Source organism: Ambystoma mexicanum, chromosome 5p, assembly GCF_040938575.1.
Source record: "Ambystoma mexicanum isolate Mex_15411 chromosome 5p, UKY_AmexF1_1, whole genome shotgun sequence".
Taxonomy (NCBI): domain Eukaryota; kingdom Metazoa; phylum Chordata; class Amphibia; order Caudata; family Ambystomatidae; genus Ambystoma; species Ambystoma mexicanum.
Genome location: NC_090930.1, coordinates 422987122 through 423010967, shown reverse-complemented (window position 1 = coordinate 423010967; position 23846 = coordinate 422987122). Strand labels below are relative to the sequence as shown.

Sequence of the window (23846 nt, the reverse complement as noted above, 5' to 3'; positions counted from 1 at the left end):
CCCCTTGAACCACCAGTGACTGGCATACACATAACCACATTGTGTGTGAGGAGCTCGGGAGCAACGGGACAGGCGTGTCATTTATTTTACTGGAAATCTATCAGATTTCCAGTGGAAAAAAAACATCCCTGACCCCAGTGCCTGCCCCCACCCAAAATAAATAGTACAAAAACATCTCTGCCTTTCAGTGAAAACTGATTCTTTACTCGCTTATAAAATACTCTCGTTGGTAATTTGACTTATCACCAGAATTCACATTGGCAGCAGCTAAGATTGAAAAGCAGTCAGTGTGCCTCATAGGATCTCTTCAGCCTGTAGGACCAACACATCCGAGTTGAGAATTCTACATTGGAAAGAAGGAACACTTCTGCAGATGAACAAAAAGCAGCACCTGCACGCCAATTTTATCAGCAGATGTACTTCTGTGAGCTACTCGCGGTTTGTAGAGCAGGCAGCCATGCCTCTCTTGGGGAGCACAGTCGTCAGAGCTTGCAGGAAATGGCTGCTAATTTAGCTGCTCATCTACAGTGGTGCTATCTGATCGATTTCCTCTTTACCAGACCGTGTCATCATTGTCCCCCTTTAAATCGGAGCACTTTCTGGGACACAATGTTGTTACAAAGTACTGAACACGCCAACGTTTGCAATAATGTTGTACTAGCCGTACCTGTCTTTGATAGGTAAGATTCTCCTGGTCTACTTCCTGGAATCTTTTCTGTTAAGCTTGTTGTGACTGAATCAATCTACACACCAACTTTGAAAGCAGAGATACACTGGCATTTCCTGTCGTAAATTTTTGGTACAGTCCTCCATGACCGATTCTGCGATTTTTCCCCTATGCATGATGTCTGCGAACCACTGACCACCACCACCTGGGACAACAATCTTTAAAGCCAACAAGGTAAAAATGCACATGTGCCAGGAGACTAACGGCAGTTGATTTTTAAGAAATCACACCATGAAAATACATCTTAAAAGCAAATAAAAAGTACACTCTTAAGAGCTTAAAGAATATAGAAGACCAGCCTGAAATGAGGCAAGTTCAAATCACAGCATGCACCAAAAAGCCATTCATCCTCCAAAGGAAGACAAACCGTGCACCATTAAATTGCATAAAAATGGCTATTATTACAGCGCTTAGAAGCCAGAGGATGTAGATAAAAAAGGAAACCCTTGGGGAAAATATATATATATATATGGTTTTTTTTTAAAAACACAAAACTCACCGGCCATGCTAAATATAATTAGAAGTTGGTGCAACAACCATTGGACATTGTGGGGTTTGCCGGGGTCCAGGTGGAATTGGGAAGGGTCAGGGATGGACAATATAGTGTGGGTATGACTTAAAAGAGTTACAATAAGTCTGCCTGGTCCTGTTTGTCGGTATATGTTATGTGAATGAAACCCGAGTTTAAATAAAGTTGGTTAAAAAAAAAAAGTTGGTGCAACCAACTTCATGAAAAAAGCTTAACAGTCAAAAGTTACAGTGACGACAGCGAAGGGTATATTCAAACAGACAAGCAAAAACAAAGTGTTTCCTTCTTTTTGATACTGCAGCGCTGACCAACTAAACAAAAAGAGCAAGTATTGATACCCAAAGGTTTTTTTTTTTTTTAATGTAGCTTGTACAACCTTTCCTTAAAAGATAGAAAACAAGCCATCAGCAGCGTTGCTTTATTATGCTTCTGTAAGCCAAGCTTGCCAAGCTCCACAAACGAACCTCACTGGGTACGACAGAGAAGCATTGGGCTCATTTTCAGTCACCTCATTTTGAAACCATAAAAGGTTTCCTCCAGTACAATCCACACCTGCAGTTTTTATGTCTCCAGTTTGTAAGGATATTTGGCATGTTACTGCACAAGTAGCATTACAGCGCTACTGCACAAGTAGCATTACAGCACTACTGCACAAGTAGCATTTTTGCAGCACCACCACAAGGGTGCGGTGCATTGCTATATGGGTTAACAGATTAACAAGGAAAGACAGACTATTCAGTCAAAAAACGATTTTAACATATAAGATGCAAAGCTATTTTTACAGTTAAAAGCACACGTGTTCATTTAAAAATATGCACACTATTTTTCACCTGAAATGCCTATATTGCTAGAGACACATTTGAAAATTAACAGCTAACATATTAACCATTAACCTGACTAATAAAACCTTATTTTATTATAACTCACTAATAAAATGTGTTCTCTACTGCAGAATTAGGCATATTTTGAAAACCAGTTAAATGAGTGTGCAGATTTTTCCTCTCTTCTCTGCATGATTATCCGTGTTGTTGTGCACAGTAACTGCAGGAGGAAGGAAGTCAGATTTGCAACAATTGCAAATGTATAAGCGAAGCTATTGTTTAAAAGTAGGAGGATGAGAGATGATGGATTTCATTGGAACACGTCATAAAGAGGGCTGAGAGGAAAGTTTTAGTGGGCAGTAGCAGGGAAAAAGACAGGCGGACATCTTTCTGCACTACTGGGGAGAAGACCTGGCTGTGGGGGTGTCCTGCTGCAGTCGAGACTGGGGAAAGCTGAAAGAATTACATTTCCACTGGCAGAGGCTGTCCTATCTGAAAAAGCTGAGAATTCCAGGCAATGACCCCGGCTTGAGAAGGCAAGCGTCCCTTTTCGTTGGAGTTAAGCCAAGAGAGCCACATTCACAGAGAGAATCCTCTAAACAGATAAGGTAATTACCTAACTGGGGGAGCTGTGTGTGTGCACGAAAGTATGCAGTCAGTGTAGAAAAATGAAAGTCCCGTGCGTGTCTTAATCAAGTGCTAATGTTGCAATTTAAGTTCTGTTCTCCGCCACTATAATTGCAGTGTGTCATTGAAAATGCTTTGATTGTTCCCTTTTATTGCTGTAAAGAATGAGATTATGTCTAAATGCAAATTTTATAATACAGAAAATATTTGAAAACAGACGGGTGGTTTATTTTCTATTTACCATTACAATGCCAATGATGTGGGGAGATTTTTAAACAGTGCAATGGTCATTTTAAGACAGATGTGTGTATGTCAGAATCAGTATGAATAATTGTGAGTGACTGTAGTATAACTTGTTGGAGGTACATGAGCCAACGGGAAGAGAGACTCTCTGAACATAGCTCCCTACCGTATATAAGGTAGTGGAAATTACCACAAGACTACCACATATAGCTCTCTGTCGTAAATAAGTCAGTGAGTTTGCCCATGGTGGCGCACCAACACTATCCCTGGAAATTGTGGTTTCCCTAGAATGCAGGTCTGAGGTCTCTCTAGTGATCACACGAAAAATCTAAGCGAAGATAAGGGATTCTGGACATTGGGGCCACAAATAAAACAAGGGAATTATGCTCACCAAAATACCACCAACCACGTATACCAAATATGCAGGTCTGGGTGCTGAAATAATGCATGTCCATTGTATTATTGTTGCACATGGCCAAATCTGAATACAAAGAGTGATTATTGCTAAGTTATTTCTCAGCGGTAATAAAATACCGTCAGGCCCCAAATCTCCACAAAATACCCTACATATTTATGGTGCGTTGCAGGCCGGGAAAGTGATCATAGAGTACCTACTGGGCGTGGCAAGCGTGTCTCACACTGCCATTTGCACATTAAAGGGAACCCATTTTATAATAGCAGTGTGCCACTAGAAACGAATTTCAGAATGTCACAAAGGGAAACCACATTCTCAGATCTAGTGCAATATTTAGAGGCAAAGTTATTTGCACATGGGAATTGGTCTTCGAACAGTACCTTAGAATGGAGTAACCGCATTCAGGGTGAGGTGCAGAAAGAAAAACTAGACAATATTTTTGCAGAAGGCAGCATAATTCAGGTCTGCCTTACAAGATTATTGAATGCAGCCGATAAAAGTGCAGAGAAAGACTGTTTAATACGGCTATGCGGCAAAATATGGTTTATTTTAAACAAGTCACTGCGAATGCAAGAGAATGATACTCAGCTAATTAACAGGTTAAAGACTGAATTAGATGGGGCAAGTAAAAATCAGGAAATGTTGAGAGCAGAATTGGATGTATGCCAAAAAGACATGCAATTAAAATGCAGAGACTTTGATACTCAGTTATCCAAAAACAAGAAACAATTTGAAGATAGTGAGCAAGAATTGACACACTTAAAAGCCTTAGTGGATCACATTAGGCAGGATAAAGATGAGGTTGTTTCAGAAATGCAGATTTTACAAAAAGAACATTGCGAAAAAGAAGGTGATCTCCAGAGTGTAGAACAAGAAATGATTAAAATGATCCAAGAAAGAGACAAGAGAAGTAAAGAGTTCAATGAATGCCAAATGCAAATGTGCGATATGCAGGAGGCAATTAATAAAATGAGTGATGAAAATAATTATTTGCATGATGAAGCCAACAGACTCCTTAAAAAGTGTAAGGACTTAGAACAGCAAATGTGCATTCCCAGGTCCCAGGAGAGGCGGCAGGGCACCACATTCAATGGAGTGGAGGTGAATTCTAGCTCTGCCCAAAGAGCTAGTGCCCCAGTGACTGGGCCGGTGACTGAACTTGGTTGCAGCGCCCTTGGGGGATTTGATACTCCCATTGGGGGCAGCCACCAATCTCATACACCTGAAAACAGGATTGAATCACAAAATAGTGCAATTCCATGCATTGCAACAAGTAGCCCCATAAAAATAATGAAATCCATTAAAGCCCTGATCAAACCATTTAAAAAGGGAGGTGAATGCTGCATTGAGGATCACTTAGAAGCGGTGCATGACATTTTTAAAGCGCTCCAGATACCTAAGGAACAGTACAGACAATATTTTCATTTAACTTTAGATGCCCCGACGGCCAGCATCATAAGGGGATTAAATGAACAGCAGAATATGACATGGCTGGAGTTTGAAAAAGAAATTAGGCGCCATTTTTCTCCTTTTCAGTCATTGCAGGAGGCAAAGAAAGTTGCGTACACTATTACTGCTGGACCTAATACATCACCTCGCCAATTTTTACAAGACTTAAAAAGAGCATTCTCTCGCTTTGATGTATCTTTTGACTCAAATTCCAATGAGTTTAAAACCGCATACTTCTATGGGCTACAGAAAGACATTATATCCCAATTGGTCCGTGAATTTGACCGTGACAAGTCCCTTGAATGGATTGTACATCAAAGCACCAAGCTATATGAGGTACTCTATTGTCAGGGTAGAGAAAGTGATAAAATGAAAGATACTAGGCCTAAATCTAAAGAACCCTCAGCCACAGTAATGGAAATCAGGTCAGCCAAAATGTCCCTTGAGTCTGCTCAAAGCCAAGGTAAAAATAATGTGACACCTGAACAAAGGGGTAATCAACAAAGATCGCCATTTACTGTACCAATATTCCAATCACATGATCCTAGTAATAGAGAGAGCTACATCAGCCCTAGATATTTAGGAGATAGACCCCGGGTAAGATACCGGTCTGATATGGCAGGTATGAACAATAATCAGAGACAAAATCAAGATCAAAGAAATGATGGTCCCTACCAGTCATTGGGGACACAGAGCAGATTTGATCCCAGCACCATGATATATGGTAATCAGGATAGGCCCCGATATGTGGATCGATTTACTGATAATGGAAATCAATATAGGGGCCAGTACCCACAATCTGAGAAACAGGACATGAAGCAAAACGTGAACTACAGTCCACGCCAGTACAATGATTCCCCACCAGGGGACTATAATCAAAGGATGGGTGCAACCCGCTCCCCTCCACAAATGAATCAAGAGTTCAGAAACCATCCCAACCGGTATCAATCACCTGAGAGGTATCAGAATAGATCCAATCAGGGGGAAAACAACCAATATCGACCTAGGCCACAGAAAGAGGATCCTAGAGAGGTGGAAAGGTTCCAATGCCTTGAGGCCCAAGTGAAAATGTTAGCTGAGCAAATAGGAAAGCTCTATACAGCGCAAAAACAACCTTCCAAAGAGGGGGCTGATGGCCATAGCAATGACCGGGGGGCTTCCGAAAAGTGACTAAGTACTCATGATAACTGCAGTGCCAAAATGACAGATAGCTCTGATATAATTTTGCATAACGACTCTGAGATGTCTAATGGATTAAAAATGAAAGTACCAGTAAATGAAATTGTGACAGAAAGTGCAAATACTTCTAAAAAAGAGGTACGGTTTAACTTAGAGCTAAATAAAACAGTAAAGATTTGCACAAATGAAAAAGAAACATTAGGAATTCCAAAAGAACAAAGGGACAGATTTAAGAAAAATGACTCATGCATGGGGAATACCAGTGAACAGGGAGTAAGTGGGGATGCCATAGCTCCTTCCCTGGGCAAGCAAAACAATTACCAAACACAGACAGAAAAAGGAAATACTCACAAGGAGGGTACAAGTCAATCACCTGAAAAATTCTTTGAGCCACATATTTTTGAAGAGGCTGAAAGGGCTGGTATTACACTAAATGATCACAAATGCACAGAATTAAAAAATGACAAATTGCTGAATGATGTTGTGACACATGTTCAGTTGGAAGGTTGTAATGTGGTCTCTGATGTTACCCAGATGGATGGGCGAACGGTGGCCACACTCCAAAAAACCTCTGAACATGGAGAAATGAATAAAATATCTCGCACAGAAATGGGTAAAAAGGAGGGAAAAATGTCTTTTCATTTACCAATGTGCTTAGCCAAAAGTGAAAAAGACCTGAGAAAGGTGAGCCCTGAAATCAGTAAGAATTCACATTTCTTATGTGTATTAGAGGAAGTTGAGGACAGATATTATGCACCCATCACTGTAGAAGAAAAATGCCACACCTTTGCTATGATTGACACTGGCGCACAGGCCACAATTATGTCCAAGGAGCTGGTAAAGAGTATCAATGAAGGGAGGCCTCCACAGAGTCAGATCACAGTGAAGGCAAATCAAGGCCCAGTGCATAACTTTAATGGGGAGGAGGTGCCCATCATAGGTGTAACTGAGGTTGACATAAAAATAGGAAAGCACAGAATGAAACAAGAGGTATTGATCACATCTATTTGTGAAATTCCATTTCTGATGGGGACAGATTGCCTGAAAAGATTGTCTCCTCTCATAGATGGGGTGAATGGAGTGCTGTGGTCCTTAACCAAAAAACCATTGAGGCCTAAGAAACTAAAATCACAAAACAGCAATATAAAAGAATGTCACACCATTGCCAAAACAAATGATGCTGTGGAGGTATATCTCCAGAATAGCTGCATACCTAGTGTCACTGTTATATTAAGGTGTCAAGACAAAGATCAGAGCGACAATGAAAAACTACCTGTACAAATATACTTGGACCCAAGGAAAGATTGGCAGACTGCCATAGACGAACACACATTACGTTTCTATTTAAAAGAGAATACATGCAAACAGAATATTGTTCCTAAAACAGATTCAGAAAAACACATTACCACTCTGGCAGAGATACACATGGAAGATGAGCAACCATGGGTTCACGCTGGTATAAATGATTATCTTAAAACAATAAAAGCCACTTTAGCGCTTGAACATGAAAGGAGTTTCATTAATGAGAAATTGTTGCAAAAAATTATGGAGAGGGAAGAAATCCCAAAATTTAGGATTAAAAACCAATATGTTTCTGGGTTGGACAGTCCAGACTTTGAAAACCGAATTACAGGCAGATGCATGCTTAAAATTAGCATTGGGCAGAAAGCAATTTACCATAATGTATGGATAGTGAGTGGAGCACAAAATGAATTTTACATGGGCAATGACATCATGCACAGAATGTGTATGGTGTTAGATTTCCTTAATCAAAAAATATGGTCACGCCTAGGTGGGCCGGCGCCTGAATTTGGAGACAAAAGAAGGGCTTATCATTGTGCACAACTAGTTCCTTATGCAGTCGAATTACAGATGAGGAAAAATACTATTGTTCCTGCATTTACAAAACAGTTTGCAATAACACTGAAATGCAAAAATGGACAGCAGATGAAAGGCTCTGATGCATTTGTATGCCTGAATGAATCCATAAAACAGCAAGGCCTGGATTATGAATACATTCCATTGGTAGACATTGGTGAGGGATCTGTAAAAATCATGGTAAATAATAAAGGTTGTCAGGACGTTCATTTAGAGGAAAACTCCCCATTAGGAATGGCCATACAAAAATCACATTATACGGCAGATTTAAATAACATGGTGATTGGGAATATTCCTGAAAAATATGTAGATGCCAGGGGCGAGTTACCAGAACACCTGGACTCTCAGCCCAAAGGAATATTTAAAATTCATTCTGTGTATCCTTATGATGCAAATGAGACAGTGTGCTGCCATCAAGAGGATTGCATAATATTTAATTTAAATGAAAATGAAACAGGAAATCAGCCCATTGAAGTGGAAGCTGATCTGCCAAAATATTTGAAAGTGGCAGCTCTACAAAAAGACACAGCCACACAGTTAGAGGAAAGCGCTGAGATTCCTTTACCAGAAGAGTTTCCAGAATTTTCCAGAATGGTAGAAGAGCAGATCTCCTTAGCGGATGCATGTAACAGCGATGAGGATCGACGCAATCTGAGGGAAATATTTATGGAGTTTAAGGATGTATTTGCAAAAGATGCTTATGATTGTGGTTTAACTGATTTACATGTGGCCACACTACCAGAAGGTTGTAGCAGAAATCCAGTGTTTGTACGCCAGTATAGACTACCGCTGGCATGTTTAGAATCATTGGCAGAGATTATTAAAAATTTGGAATCACGGGGAATAATTAGGCCCATTCATAGCACATCCAATACGCCTATTTTAGGTGTGTTAAAGCCAAATGGTCAATGGCGGCTGTGTGCAGACTTAAGAGAGTTAAATAAAAGAGTACCAGTATCTAGATGGCCACTACCATTCATTGATCAGGGCCTAGCTCAGATACATGGTTCAAATGTATTTACCACGTTAGATCTCACATCTGGATATTGGTGTGTGCCATTGGCAGAGGAGATACAACACCTATTTTCCTTTACATTTGACAGGACTCAATATGCCTGGCTTAGAGCTCCGTTCGGGTACATCAATAGTGGGAGTGAATTTGGCATATTTTTGAGAAAGGCCATGCCGGATGCAGCGGAAAGAGGGACAATAGTTTATGTGGATGATGTCTTGATAAAAAATGAAAACCTTAAAAGCCATTTTGATGAAATAAGACATGTGCTTGGCCAATTGCAGAAAGCAGGCGCCAAAGTATCTTTGCAAAAAGCACAATGGTGCAAGAAAAAAGTGAACTTTCTAGGGCATGAAGTGACTGAACATGGGCTAAATCCACAAAGGAAGAAAATAGAGGCCATACAAAGATTAAAAGATCCTAAAAATGTGAAAGGAGTAAAAAGTTTATTAGGGATGACAGGCTATAACAGAAAGTTCATTGAGAATTATGCAGAAATCACTCAACCATTGACTAAACTGCTTAAACTAAATACTCCCTGGAAATGGGGAAGAGAGCAGTCTGATGCAGTGGCTAGATTGAAGGAATGTCTTGTAAAGGCACCATGTTTAGCATACCCCATAAAGGACAGGGATTTCTTTATAGAAATAGGCTTTTCTGAACATTGTATGTCAGCAGTGTTATCACAAAAACACGATTTGAATCACAAAACCATTGCATATGCAAGTAAGGCATTTTCCCAAGTTGAAATGAAATTTAATGAATGCGAAAAGGCCCTATTAACCACTGTGTGGGCGCTACAACATTTCCGCCCCATTGTTCAGGGAGAAAAGGTGATTATTGAAACAAATCATCAACCTTTGCAATTTTTAGAGAGTAAAAGAATTAGATCAGGCAATCTAGCGCAATCCAGAATCACTTCATGGACGCTGGCATTACAAGGTTTTCCCGTAGAAGTAAGATATGGACAAAATAAAAAGAGCCCAATTGCTCAAGGGTTAGCTGACTTACATGACTGTGCAGCTGAACAAATAACAAATGAAATGGATGTGGAAGCTAGTTTGCAGGAGTTTGAACAATCACCACACAAAGCTTTTGATGAAAAAACATGCAAGGATTTGCCAACTGTATATGTGGATGGTTGTGCTTTTCACATTGAAAATGACAGTAATAAACAATTAGTGGCAGGAATAGGAAATGTCTGGTTGAAATGTGAAGGCGTTCCTAGTATAGGGATGAGGATTGGAGATAGGAGCAGTCAGGTAGCGGAATTGGCAGCCATCTATAAAGCAATTGCTACTGCAGTTGATAAAAAGTTCAGTGAAATTGTCCTGGTGACTGATTCTGACTATGCACGGAATAGCTTTGTGGAGTATTTGCCTGGTTGGAAAGCAAGAGGCATGGTTACATACAACAAAAAGCCACTTAAACATGGAAAAATGATACAAGCCATAGACAAATTGGTGTCAGAAAATAATTTAACAATATACTGGAGAAAAATTCGTGGGCATTTAAAAACACCAGGAGAGGATAAGGAGGGAAATGATAAGGCAGACCATCTGGCTAAGATTGGGGCTGTGATGGGAGAATTGCTACCTATTGATTATTTAATGGGTGAAATACAAATTGATGCAGTCACACGTTCTAAAGCACCAAAGGAGGTAGATCAACCGGTGGTGCAGTGGAGTCATGACACGCCAGACCAAGATTTGATTGAGGCACAAAAGAATGATCAAATTTTGGGAATCTATTATAATCATTTGATAGATCCTGAAAAAAATCCTTTAACAGAAAATGATTGTATGGGAAAAGAAGAGTTGAGGGTGTTATTAAAGAACAAAACACGAATTAGATTACAGGATGGGCTCATGATTAGAGAGTCCATAACAGGGCAAATACAGTGGGTAGTACCCCTTTCATTCAGAGGACTAATGCTACACCATGCACACGATGCCATAACTGCAGGCCATAGAGGTTCACAAAAGACATTAGAAATACTAAAAGATTATGCTTACTGGCCACATATGTCCCAAGATGTGGAATTATATACTAGAGGATGTCTAGTATGCGCCCAATTTAAACCTGCTTCACCAATGCATAGAGCACCATTGATGAAAAGAGGCCTAACTCTCCCATGGTCAGATTTGCAAATAGACTATGTAGGTCCTTTAAAAAGGTCGAGCAGGGGACACCGCTATATTTTGAGTGTGGTATGTTTGATGTCAAAATGGATTGAGTGCATTCCCGCACCAGATTGTAGTGCGCAAACAGCAGCCACATTGCTGGTGAACCATGTGTTCTCAAGGTTTGGGTTGCCACAAAGAATTGAGTCAGACAGAGGAAGTCATTTCACAAGTACTCTAATGAGTAAGGTATGGCAAATACTAGGTGTAAAAAGGAAACTACATATCGCATATCGGGCGGCGTCTTCAGGTACAGTTGAAAGAAGCAATAGGTCTGTTGTGGACATTTTAAAGAAATTTGTGGCAGAAGCAGGTTCCAGCTGGGATTTGCGTTTACCATTGGTTTTGATGGCAATCAGGTCGACTCCTGCCAAAGCAACAGGTGTTAGCCCCCATGAGGTCTTAACAGGTAGGAAAATGGTGTTACCACAACACCTACTATACAGAACACATGAGCAAACTCTAGTGAGTGCATCCACAGTTCATGAATATATTGATGAACTGAGGAGGCATTTGCAACATGCATTTGCTTTTGTGCAGAGAAATCTGGAAAGAGCTGCTGACAGTGCTAAGTCATATTATGACAAAAAGACATCAGTAAAGGAATACAATGTAGGGGATCAGGTGTACAAGTTTCATTTTGGAAAAAGTAAACAGAAAAATTCTAAATTTCTGGCAGCCTGGCAGGGGCCATTTCGAATTATAGATAAAGTCTCTCCTGTAGTGTATAAAATTTTGAAAAATGAAGGTGAAACAGCAATAGAGCAGTTTGTCCATGTAAATCAAATCAAACCATGCCATCCCAGACATGAGATCAGGCAGCTTGAGCATGTGGAAACGGATAGAGTCCCTTGAGAAAATAAATGGGTGTGATCAGGAGGCAGTGACAAAGAAGTTAAAAAAAAGTTGATTGTTAGGATGGCACATAAACACTGTAATATGTGTGAAAATATATAATATAAATAAATAAATAAATAAATAAATAAATAAATAAATAAATGCACATATAACGGAAGCTCGTGGTTGGTGTGCAGAGAGAAAGTGTATTAAATATTGAATGCTGTTTTATATGTGTTTGTTTTCTTTTAACTTGTGTTTAATTTCAGAAAAAAAAAAAAAAAAAAAACGAAGTATTTTTACCAAGCATGTTTTATTTTTGGCAAAAGGATGAAGTTAGTATTGTGCTATGTACTTAATCTGTTTATTTTCTATTTTGATTTAGACGATTAACATTATTTGATCGGAGGTTCCGGGACCAGAGGCCACGGGAGACGATGGAGTCCTGGAGACCTCGAGGACGGATTCCGGGAAAGCCCCAAAGAGGGGTGAAGACCAAGGCTACAAAGCGATCAGCATTGAAGATGATACCGATGACATGTTTAACGATAGTGATATTTGGAGGGATCTTCAAGAATTCAGAAGCACAGGTTGTCATTGAACCTGGACCAGCATCTGGTATCGCGGTAGAAGAAGCACCAGGATTCATCATGAGTGATAGAAGGATGATTTTCCAAAATATCTACATACCATTGAATCCTGAGATTTTGATTGAAAAACATTTGAACAATACCGGAATTAAGATTGAACAGACTAAAGAGTGGCTGGAAATAAGAAAAGAGGACGCTAAGCAGTCAATAAGAGATATATTAATGCAATTGGAAAAAACATTCGTGAATTCAGCAGACATTAAGAAGAAGAGAGGAAAGAGAGGTGCGGTGATGCTCGCGATATCAATGGTAATGTCTATAATTGGGGCAATAATAGGTACTACAATATCAACAGCCAATTCTATTTCGGTAGGAACACTGAGTACTAAAGCACAACAACTGAGTATTGACCTAGAAATAATACAAAAGACATTAGATGGAATTAGAGGGGGACTGGATGAACAAGTAAGATTCATAAATGAAACTGCAATCATTCTAAATGAACAAGCGGATGTGATGCAACGGGCGACTAAAATAATACTTAAGCATGACAGAACTTTAAATGAAATATTGAACATAATGAGTCCTGTTGATAGACTATTAACGAATTATATGAGAGAAGTTCAAACTGCAGTTTCACAATTGATTCAAGGACATATTCCCTTGTATTTTGTTTCGCAGGATATCATTCGGCAAATGATAGAAAGATTGACCAGGAGGGAAATTGACCTTATACAGATAAGAATTGCATTCGAAATGGGGAATGCAATGCCGTTATATGTGGACTTGGAAAGACTAGAGATCGGATTTTTGCTATGCATCCCATTTGTAGCCCCTGAACTTATTTATCAAACGAAGTGGGTACACAACGTGGGATTTTGGCAAGAGGACAAATTCATTAAGATTAAGACTCCAGAAGTGGTGGCATTTCAGTCATGGGAACCTGAAGTTTATTTAATACCAAACCTGGAAACATGTGTAACATTTAAAGAACAAAATTATATGTGTCCAGGTAAACCGTTTGTTCCTGATGCCACAGATGCTATTTGTGGATTGAAATCTGACCCAAGTATATCAGAGGGATGTGAAGTGATTATTAGTAATATGGGGAGTGAAGAAATGGCACAGGCTAAGATGGTCAGAGGTAAATGGTTGGTCAGTACCTGTTTAAAGAACATGACGGTAGTACATTTAAACCATGGAACATACGTGGTTAAACAGGTAAAATATAATGTTTTTTATTTACAGGTTCCAAAGGATGCAATTGTGTCAATTGGGGGATTAACATTGTTCCATGTAACAAATGATGTTTGGGAAAGCCAAGTGGAAAATATCGATTTTTTTCAAAGGGATACTTTTCCAATAGATCCAGATGTGGAATATTTATTGAATCACAAAGAAAGACATGTTATGAAAATGAATTTGCGAAAAAACAATATTACAATTAGTAATCTGGGCATAATAGAAGTGGAAAGATTTAATTGGGGAACCTGGGGGGAACGCTCAATAGTGGGTTTGGCTATCCTGGTGCTAATCATGGGTGGATGATTGATTGTGATATCAGTAAAAATGAAAATGTTACTGATTTTACTGACTACGTCAGGAAGAGAAAGATATCCCAATACACATGCATTTTAAGAGAAAAAGAAAGAACAAGTTGTTTTTGGAGATTGGCTTGGATTATAGCCAAGTTCTAAAAACAAGTTGTTTTTGGAGATTGGCTTGGATTATAGCCAAGTTCTAAAAACAAAAGGAGGGTATATGTAAGGATATTTGGCATGTTACTGCACAAGTAGCATTACAGCGCTACTGCACAAGTAGCATTACAGCACTACTGCACAAGTAGCATTTTTGCAGCACCACCACAAGGGTGCGGTGCATTGCTATATGGGTTAACAGATTAACAAGGAAAGACAGACTATTCAGTCAAAAAACGATTTTAACATATAAGATGCAAAGCTATTTTTACAGTTAAAAGCACACGTGTTCATTTAAAAATATGCACACTATTTTTCACCTGAAATGCCTATATTGCTAGAGACACATTTGAAAATTAACAGCTAACATATTAACCATTAACCTGACTAATAAAACCTTATTTTATTATAACTCACTAATAAAATGTGTTCTCTACTGCAGAATTAGGCATATTTTGAAAACCAGTTAAATGAGTGTGCAGATTTTTCCTCTCTTCTCTGCATGATTATCCGTGTTGTTGTGCACAGTAACTGCAGGAGGAAGGAAGTCAGATTTGCAACAATTGCAAATGTATAAGCGAAGCTATTGTTTAAAAGTAGGAGGATGAGAGATGATGGATTTCATTGGAACACGTCATAAAGAGGGCTGAGAGGAAAGTTTTAGTGGGCAGTAGCAGGGAAAAAGACAGGCGGACATCTTTCTGCACTACTGGGGAGAAGACCTGGCTGTGGGGGTGTCCTGCTGCAGTCGAGACTGGGGAAAGCTGAAAGAATTACATTTCCACTGGCAGAGGCTGTCCTATCTGAAAAAGCTGAGAATTCCAGGCAATGACCCCGGCTTGAGAAGGCAAGCGTCCCTTTTCGTTGGAGTTAAGCCAAGAGAGCCACATTCACAGAGAGAATCCTCTAAACAGATAAGGTAATTACCTAACTGGGGGAGCTGTGTGTGTGCACGAAAGTATGCAGTCAGTGTAGAAAAATGAAAGTCCCGTGCGTGTCTTAATCAAGTGCTAATGTTGCAATTTAAGTTCTGTTCTCCGCCACTATAATTGCAGTGTGTCATTGAAAATGCTTTGATTGTTCCCTTTTATTGCTGTAAAGAATGAGATTATGTCTAAATGCAAATTTTATAATACAGAAAATATTTGAAAACAGACGGGTGGTTTATTTTCTATTTACCATTACAATGCCAATGATGTGGGGAGATTTTTAAACAGTGCAATGGTCATTTTAAGACAGATGTGTGTATGTCAGAATCAGTATGAATAATTGTGAGTGACTGTAGTATAACTTGTTGGAGGTACATGAGCCAACGGGAAGAGAGACTCTCTGAACATAGCTCCCTACCGTATATAAGGTAGTGGAAATTACCACAAGACTACCACATATAGCTCTCTGTCGTAAATAAGTCAGTGAGTTTGCCCATGGTGGCGCACCAACACTATCCCTGGAAATTGTGGTTTCCCTAGAATGCAGGTCTGAGGTCTCTCTAGTGATCACACGAAAAATCTAAGCGAAGATAAGGGATTCTGGACATTGGGGCCACAAATAAAACAAGGGAATTATGCTCACCAAAATACCACCAACCACGTATACCAAATATGCAGGTCTGGGTGCTGAAATAATGCATGTCCATTGTATTATTGTTGCACATGGCCAAATCTGAATACAAAGAGTGATTATTGCTAAGTTATTTCTCAGCGGTAATAAAATACCGTCAGGCCCCAAATCTCCACAAAATACCCTACAAGTTCCATGATGTTTAAAATGTATCATAACTAGATGCAATGAGAGAAGATTGTATGAGGTTACGTCCATTGAAATGTCAACACCAGCAAACACTTTCTAGAAAGCAAGGAATTCAATTTCTAGGTCTTGCATTTGACAAAATTACTAACAACCCTTGTCTGGAAACTTATTACTGGGCAGAAGACTGAAGACAAAATAAAGTGGCAGTAGTGGGGGTTGGCTCCGTGCGATTACTGAAAAGAAAAAAAAATGTCAGTGCAAAAGTGTCGATCCCCGAATTTACCCGCAATTATATTTTACCCGCATAACCCCCACCACTCCCCTTTTATTCTGTATAGCCCTAACCACCCCCCACAACAAAATGTGTCCCTTGAAATTCAGCATTTTTGCATTCAACATTTTGGTCCACTCGGTAATTGACTGATCTCGGGGTGGGACTGGGCAGTCAATTATGAACTAGACCGTACAGCTAATAAAGAGCCATTAGATTATGCTACTTCTAAAAAAAAAAAAAAAAAAAAAAAAAAAAAAAAAAAAAAAATGGTGCAAGCATCAAATGCATGGCTCATTCAAATCCCCATAACCACGAACAAAAACTCTGGCTGTAACTGCAATGAAGTCTTCCAACACTGGAATGCAGGTTCAAATGATTGCTTGCACCAAGCAGCTTCGCCCCCAACCTTGCTCTGTCCAGAGCACACTCACCTGCCCGCCAGAATGTTCCACCGTAAAGCTGCGACAGCGAATCTAGGTTTTCAATGGGACGCTTCCTCCAGAATGCTCTTCAATGAAGTCCAGACCTGCAGGCATTAAAATATGACTTGCAGTTGCTGACACCGCGAATGATTTTCTCTTGTAGCGATAAATAAATGCACAGCAATAGCAGCAGTTTGTGGTCATCATGGGTGACATGAACGCTTCATTTTGGGTTGCTGCCATCGTCTCCTGTGCTGGAGCCATCAAGGATCGAAGAACTTGTGCGGGAGCAAAAGGCAGACACTGTGTACCCGACTTAGCTCAGTACACACGGCCTACTTCTGGAAAGCGAGGCGCCAATTCCACTGCTGTCCATTACATATAACCTAACCCACTATGAGTTATCTACTAAATTAGATACAATGTCCCTTAAGACACACCCCAAAGACTCTGAACCAACGTGATATAGTTAGCCCGGGAGATCACAGGTAGCTCCTTTGTGTCAAGAGAGCCAAGCTTATCTAGTCTACCAGCTCTTAATTTTGAACACTGGCAATGATGCGCTGACCCGACTACCCCTCTTCCGCCCCCTTGCATTTCAGTGCGCAGGTCATTCCCCTTCTGACATCACTCTTCCCGTAGCGAGGTGAGCCCACTTTGCATCGTTTTAAACGGGGGTGATGGGGTTCACATCACCTCCATTTCAACAGTTTGTTACACTGGTGACACCCCATGATCCAGTCAATTTCTGTTGTACATACACCGACACTTTTTTTTTTTAGTGTGTTCATCTTACACGCACACACCAACAGTGAAATGTGAAAATAACTGCATAAACTTGCCTGTTGTAAAATGACCCCGCACCTTAGCAGCAACAAACCGACCAGTTCTTTTTTCGTTGCAGACACGAATTTCTAGCCCCCAAAAAGTGTTTTTCAACTTTCTAACTCTTACAATGAACTTTCCTCTAATGTAAGAGAATAGGTTAACTTCATGATCGCCCTCGTAGCGGCGATACATCTCACACTTAAATGTTTTCAAATATTGGACGGTATGGCAGGCAGGCTGCTACCCAACGGTACTCTTCTTGCTCGGAGGCCAGGGCGCAATGTCTTTAGGCGAACTGTCTCTTGTAGCCAGTGCTTAAGTGAAGCCTATGTTATACAGGTTTACGTACAGAAAGGGCCAACGCAATAGGTCCAAGAGAGAAAGCTAAGACGTCAAAGAGTTCCGTAAATTAAACGAGGTTTAAAGCCGGACTTCAAGGTGTTGAATCTTGAAACATTCCTACACATCACAATGGTAGTGTCCGTGTATTTATTTCATAAGGCCAGAACACAACTTCAACAAATCCAATTACTTATTTTCTTCGCTTACAAAAAGGAGAGCTCTCTACTTGTATAATTAGTAACCACCGACATCCATTTTGTATGCCCTGGGCGGCATTTCCTACTCGAATTTTAATGGTCGGAGTATTTTGATTTCCAAATGTGGTAGTTTACAATTTTAGGACTTACTCTACCAAAAATTAAACAAACACTGTTTGCGGTCCCAGTGACCCAGGCAGCCGCAGCAATTATATCTTGCTCCAGCAAGGGACTCGGTCAGCAGGTCGGCTTATATATTTTGAAAGGGGCCGAGGAGCTAACAACCTTCGGCACGACGTCTTCCTGTTGTGATGGGGTGCAACAAAAACAAATCTCCAGCTTTCAAAACGCAAGTAGTAAGAGAACTCCGGAACCCTGCCCGCTAAAATTTAAACCAGGGCACGGGCGGCGCCAGTATGACGCTACAGAAAACAAACAAAGGATTTCAGGAAACCGAGGCGTCATCAGCGTGCATTGCGCCTGGCCCAATGTTCCCGTCTTCCGGGCTTCACAAATCAAAGTAAGAAACGAGGGTTCAGTCCGTCCAAAGATGGCCGCCGGGCGTCAGTCCAACTTTACCCGAGCGAGGTTTACTATTGGTTCTTGCTCTAGGAGAGGCGTCTCTGAAGGGTGGGGACTGAGGGCTGGTGTAAAGCAGTCCTGTTGGTGGCCTGACAGGCGGGAACGTCAAACCTGTCAAACAGGACAAAACCGCCCCTGGCTCCCTTTGAGCAGTGACATCACTCGCCCGTGCTGTTTAGGCGGGAGACTCGTACTTTTATTCGAAAAAGTTGACATTTTTTACTTCCTCCAAAAATATCCCTAACCTAATGCATTCCTTTCTTCCCCTTTCCGTCACAAATCTCTCTCCAAGGGATCCAAAATTCAGATTTTCAACTCATTGTTCCAGAAAGGCACAATTCTATTAAAGACACCAGGAGAAGGATTATTTGTATTTTATTGTTTATATAGCGCTTTACTACAAACCGCTTTACAGTTAACAAGAAAAACATCAAAGATAGAACATAGAAGCAATAAAATATACATGAATCAAACCAGAAAAACAGCATGTGGAACAATTTGCATTTGGGAAGAGAAGAGGAGAGGTATGGGAAGGAGAAAAGGGAGTAGAGAGAGTAGTAGGGAGGGTTGAGATCATAGGTGAGACAGGGAAAGATAAATGACCAGGAAGATGTAGTGGGGAGGAGAAAGAAGAGGAGGAAGGGGAGAGAAGTGAGGGAGGGGGGTGAAGAAGGAGTGATTTTAAGGAGGAATAGGTGGACATGGAGCAGATAGTGAATGCAAGGGAATTCCAGTGTAGGGGCGCAAGGAGCTGGAAGGAGCGGAAACGAGAAGAGGCACAAGGAGGTGGGGGAACAGAGAGTAAAAAGAGATCAGCAGAGCATAGGGAGTGAGGGGGCACAGAAGGAGAGAGGAGAGGTAAGGAGGAGCAAGGTCATAAAGAGATTTAAAAACGAGACAAAGTAAGTGGAATTTAAGTTGGGAGTGGAAGGGAAGCCAGCCTAGGTTGGAAAGTGAATTGGAGATGGAATCCTGGGGCGAGAGAAGACAAAGGGTACAGATGGCAGAGTGGTAGAGGGATTTAAGGGGGGCAAGATGGGAAGAGGGGAGACCGAAAAAGAGAGAAAAACAGTAGAAAAGGTGAGATATGATATGATATGGTATTTGTAACGCGCCTATACACAAGTGTTTCAAGGCGTGACGAGGCAGGGAGGGGGGAAAAAAAGGGGAAGACAGACAACGATCCTACTAGGCCTGGTGTCATTCAGATCATGCAAGTGCATGGGTGGAGGGGAAGGGAAAAGTGCAAGGGGAAAGGGAAGAGGGGAAAGTACAGTACAGGGGTAGTGAATAACAAGATAAATAAGGGCCAGCTGGTGGCAAGTGCAAGGTAAGTGCAGAATAAGTGCTGGGAAGGGGGGCTGTAGGGATACAGAGACAGTCCCGCAGTGCAGGGTTTGCCAGGGAGGCAGTGCAGGGGGAGAGTGGCAGGGCCAGGGACCGAGATTGGTGAGAGTGGCCCAGTTGCAGATTCAGTGCAATTTCAGTCAGGAATTTAGCAGGGGAGAGGGGGAGAGAAAGCAGAAGCAAAGAGGAAGGTTTTGAGGTGCTTCCGGAACCGCAGATGGTTCTCCTCAAGTTTCAGGGAGGCAGGAAGGCTGTTCCAGAGGGAGGCCCCTGCTGCGGAGAGAGATCTACCCCCAAATCGTTGCTTGAAGAAGCGGCTGACCCTGAGGGAGTTGGAGGCGGATGAGCGAAGAGCTCGAGAAGGAAGATATCTAGGAAGAGAGAGTTGAAGGTATTTTGGCCCCAGGCCCCAGAAGGCCTTGTGTACAATGCAGAGGGTTTTGAACTTGATCCTCGCAGCCACTGGGAGCCAGTGTAGAGATTTCAGTCCTGGAGAGATACGGTCCCTGGGCCTGAGGCCAAGGACAAGTCTCCCAGTCCTGTTCTGGATGTGTTGCAGAGGGTGGAGATTAGAGGCAGGAAGATTTAGATAGAGGCTGTTACAGTAGTCCAGCTTAGAGAGAACCAGGGCTCTGGAGACAGTGAGCTTATGGGGGAAGGAGAGGAAAGGAAGAATACCTCTGAGGAGGTGCAGCTGGTAGTGTGACTTCTTAGAGACATCAGAAATGTGAGGAGAGAAGGAGAGTGTGGAGTCGAAGATGACCCCGAGGTTTTTTGCCTTGCAGGTAGGAGCAGGAAGAGGGCCAAGAGAGGCCGGCCAGAGAGCTGCAGGGAAGGAGGGAGTGGGTGTGCCGAAGAGTAGAATCTCAGTCTTGCTGGCATTAAGGCAGAGGTCATTGGCGGCACACCATTCCTGGATAGCAGACAGACAGTCAGAGATGAGGGAAGGAGAGGAGGAGGCTGAGGGTAGCCTGAAAATGAGCTGGGTATCATCCGCATAGCACTGAAAGTTGGGGCAGAGAGCGGCGATGCGGTGGGCAAGGAGTGCCAGATACTGGTTGAACAGCCAGGGAGAGAGGTTAGATCCCTGGGGGACACCACAGGTAGAGAAAAAGATGTCAGAGAGGAAGCACCTCAGTTGGACCTGGGAGGGTCGATTGGAGAGGAAAGAGGTCAGCCACGCCAGGGCCTGACCAGTGATACCCAGGTTATCACGGAGACGGTTGAGCAGGATGGCATGGTTGACAGTATCAAAGGCAGAAGAGAGATCGAGTAAAATGAGAACACACAGAGTGTTGGAGTCAAGGTTGGAGAGCAAGTCTTCACGGATGTTCAGGAGAGCAGTTTCCGTGCTTCTGGCAGCTCTGAAGCCAGACTGATGGTCATGAAGACTACCAACAGATTCAGCATGGAGATTAAGCTGGGAGATGGCCAGTTTCTCCCGGAGCTTGCCCAGGAAGGGAGTGATAGAGATTGGGCGTTAGTTAGCTGGGCAGGAGGGGTCAGAAGAGGGTTTCTTAAGAAGAGGGTGCACAAGGGAGTGCTTAAGGGGGGAGGGGAAGACTCCAGAAGCGAAGGAGTGATTGCAGAAGTCGGCCAGGGCAGGAGCCAGGGAGTCAATGTGGTCCTTGATAGTTTTGGAGGAACAGGGGTGAACCTGTTTTGATGAGACTTTCATAGATCGGACTTGTCTGGAAACCTCGTCAGCAGAAAAAAGGGGAAAGGCAGAGAAGGAGGGAGCAGTGGCTGCGGAAGGGCCAGAGGAAGAACAGGGAATAGAGGGAGGGAGGTGATAGGAGAAAAGAGAGGACAGGATGTCCTGAGTTTTTTAAATGAAGTGAGAGGCCAGTGCCGTGCAGAGGGCCTGGGAGGGCACAGGCGAGGTAGAGACTTGGCCAGTTCCTTGCAGATTTTAAAGAGTTCAGCCGAATTGTTAGATGCCGCAGAGATGCGGGCTTGGATAAGGGCTCTCTTCTTGGTGAGAACGGAGAGCCAGTATTGCCTTTGGAGCAGGCGGCAGGCCAGTTTGTCAGAGGATGAACACGAAGCACGCCATTTCCTCTCAGCCACCCTGCACTTGCGTTTTAGGGTGACGAGATCCGAGTCATACCAGGAGTTACATTTGGCTTTGGGCTTCAGGCGGATTCTCATGACAGGGGCAAGGATATCAAGAGTATCAGATACAGCAGAGTGGAGAGTGGAGAGGGCTGTGTCAGGGTGGGAGTCAGCCGAAGGGGGGAGTGAGAAGGTGGCGGCGAAAGCCTCAACTGAAACTCGCTTCATGGGTCGGATGACCGAGATGGAGGGTGGCAGTGATGAAGGTGGCTTTGCCTGAGGGGTGGGGAAGGTGAGGTGGGAGGAGAGAAGAAAGTGATCACTCCAGGAGAGAAGCGTGGAGAGAGGTACAGAGAGGGGAAGGTCTGCAGAGACAGAACATCGAGAGAAAAGATGAGGGAAGAGATTAAAAGTTTGGTAGCATGAAAGTGAGAGAGGAATGGACTTTACGGATATTAAAGAGGTAATAGCGACATGAGCGAGTAGTAAGCTTCTCTCTCATTATTACTACTCCAGCAGCAAAATTACAACCAATAATATAACTGATAATAAAGCTCAAAGAACTACAATATCCATTTAAACAGAGTCTTTGGTAGTCCTGATATTATTGGTCTTCATAGGACCACTTGACAAACTTAACCTATCAGTCCAGTCCTTAACCATGACCGCACTGAACCATCTCCTCTACTTCCTCTTTCTTAGCTCAATCGAAATTGCGTCCACTGATAATCACAATCTTGTCATGTAAGCGAAAACCTTAAATTCCCGGTTTGTTTGGAATCTACCACCGAACATAATAGAAAAACAAAATATATCCAGTGACTGTTAGTCAAAAGAGAATGGGACAATCGTAAAAACCACATTTTCCATTTGTTATAGCTTTATGCATATAAAACATTTAACACTTTTATCATGTTCATCTTCAAAACCTCTTGTGCATTTATATAACTCTAAAACCAGTTCAATACACATTCAACACATTTCATTGATATTACGATTGACAGGGTGGGATAATCCTTCGTCTCTGTGTCGTTAATAGAATTATGACTTTCTGGAACGAATGCGTTGAAAATCTGAATTCTATGTCAAGACCGGAGGCTCGGATTATGCTTGTTCAAAGCTTACCACTAACAATGCCACACTCTCTGTTGGTTTAAAGTAGAATGTCTTAAAAGTCGATTCATTCAACCAATCTGCTGATCTCATAATGTCTTGAACTCTGGCTCCTATGTTCAATGCCTTGGTAGCCATCGCTCCCCTTGCTGAGTGAGCACCATACTTTACTACGTTAATGCCTGCCTGATCCATCACCCATCTAAGCCAACTGGCTAAAGAAGCCGGTGTCACAGCCTTGAATGGTTTACAGATTGCTATTAGTAACTGCGATAATCCTGGTGGTCTCACTTTCCTCGTCATATCCTCATATGCTGTCAAACATCTAATCGGACAAAGTTTAGGTTGACCCGGAAAAGAATCATATGATATAGATTTCAATCATGTCTTAGTTCTCCTCGTAATGGGGAAGGTCACCCCATTTGGTGATACACTCTTCCTATTGATCTCCAGTGCCCTAATGTCTGATGATCTTTTACAAGACAGTAGACATAGGAGCATGGATAGTTTGCCTGAAATGGCCTTCTGGGATCAATCCTGCTTATCAGGCCATGATAGAAAAAGTTTCAGTACTGTGTCCACATCCCATAATTGAGTATAGTTCTCTCTAGGGGGTCTAGACATCTTTACTCCCTTTAATAATCTGCAAATCAAGGGGTGTTCTCCTATTGCGACCACTTCAATCTTGGGTGCCCTGCTGATATCGCGGGCCTGGCCGTATTGATGGTCCTATATGCTTTCTCTTGAGCT

At 41.9% G+C, this 23846-nt stretch overlaps 1 protein-coding gene and 1 long non-coding RNA gene across 4 annotated transcripts in view; one reads left to right on the top strand and one right to left on the bottom strand.

The window, feature by feature from the left end:
• Positions 1 to 18424, bottom strand: part of LOC138480991 (uncharacterized) — a 67832-nt gene extending 49408 nt beyond the window's left edge. For all 3 annotated transcript variants that reach the window (XR_011274180.1, XR_011274178.1, XR_011274179.1), the window contains exon 1: positions 16642 to 18424. This is a non-coding gene — a long non-coding RNA (uncharacterized lncRNA). The remainder of the gene's footprint in view (positions 1 to 16641) is intronic.
• The window catches only part of LOC138480990 (uncharacterized), a 57265-nt gene continuing 35861 nt past the window's right edge, over positions 2443 to 23846 (top strand). Inside the window, exons 1-2 of the mRNA XM_069612823.1 lie at positions 2443 to 2685; positions 12286 to 15106. Of these exons, the coding sequence (XP_069468924.1) occupies positions 12338 to 14038 (1701 nt within the window). The 5' untranslated portion in view covers positions 2443 to 2685; positions 12286 to 12337 and the 3' untranslated portion in view covers positions 14039 to 15106. The remainder of the gene's footprint in view (positions 2686 to 12285; positions 15107 to 23846) is intronic.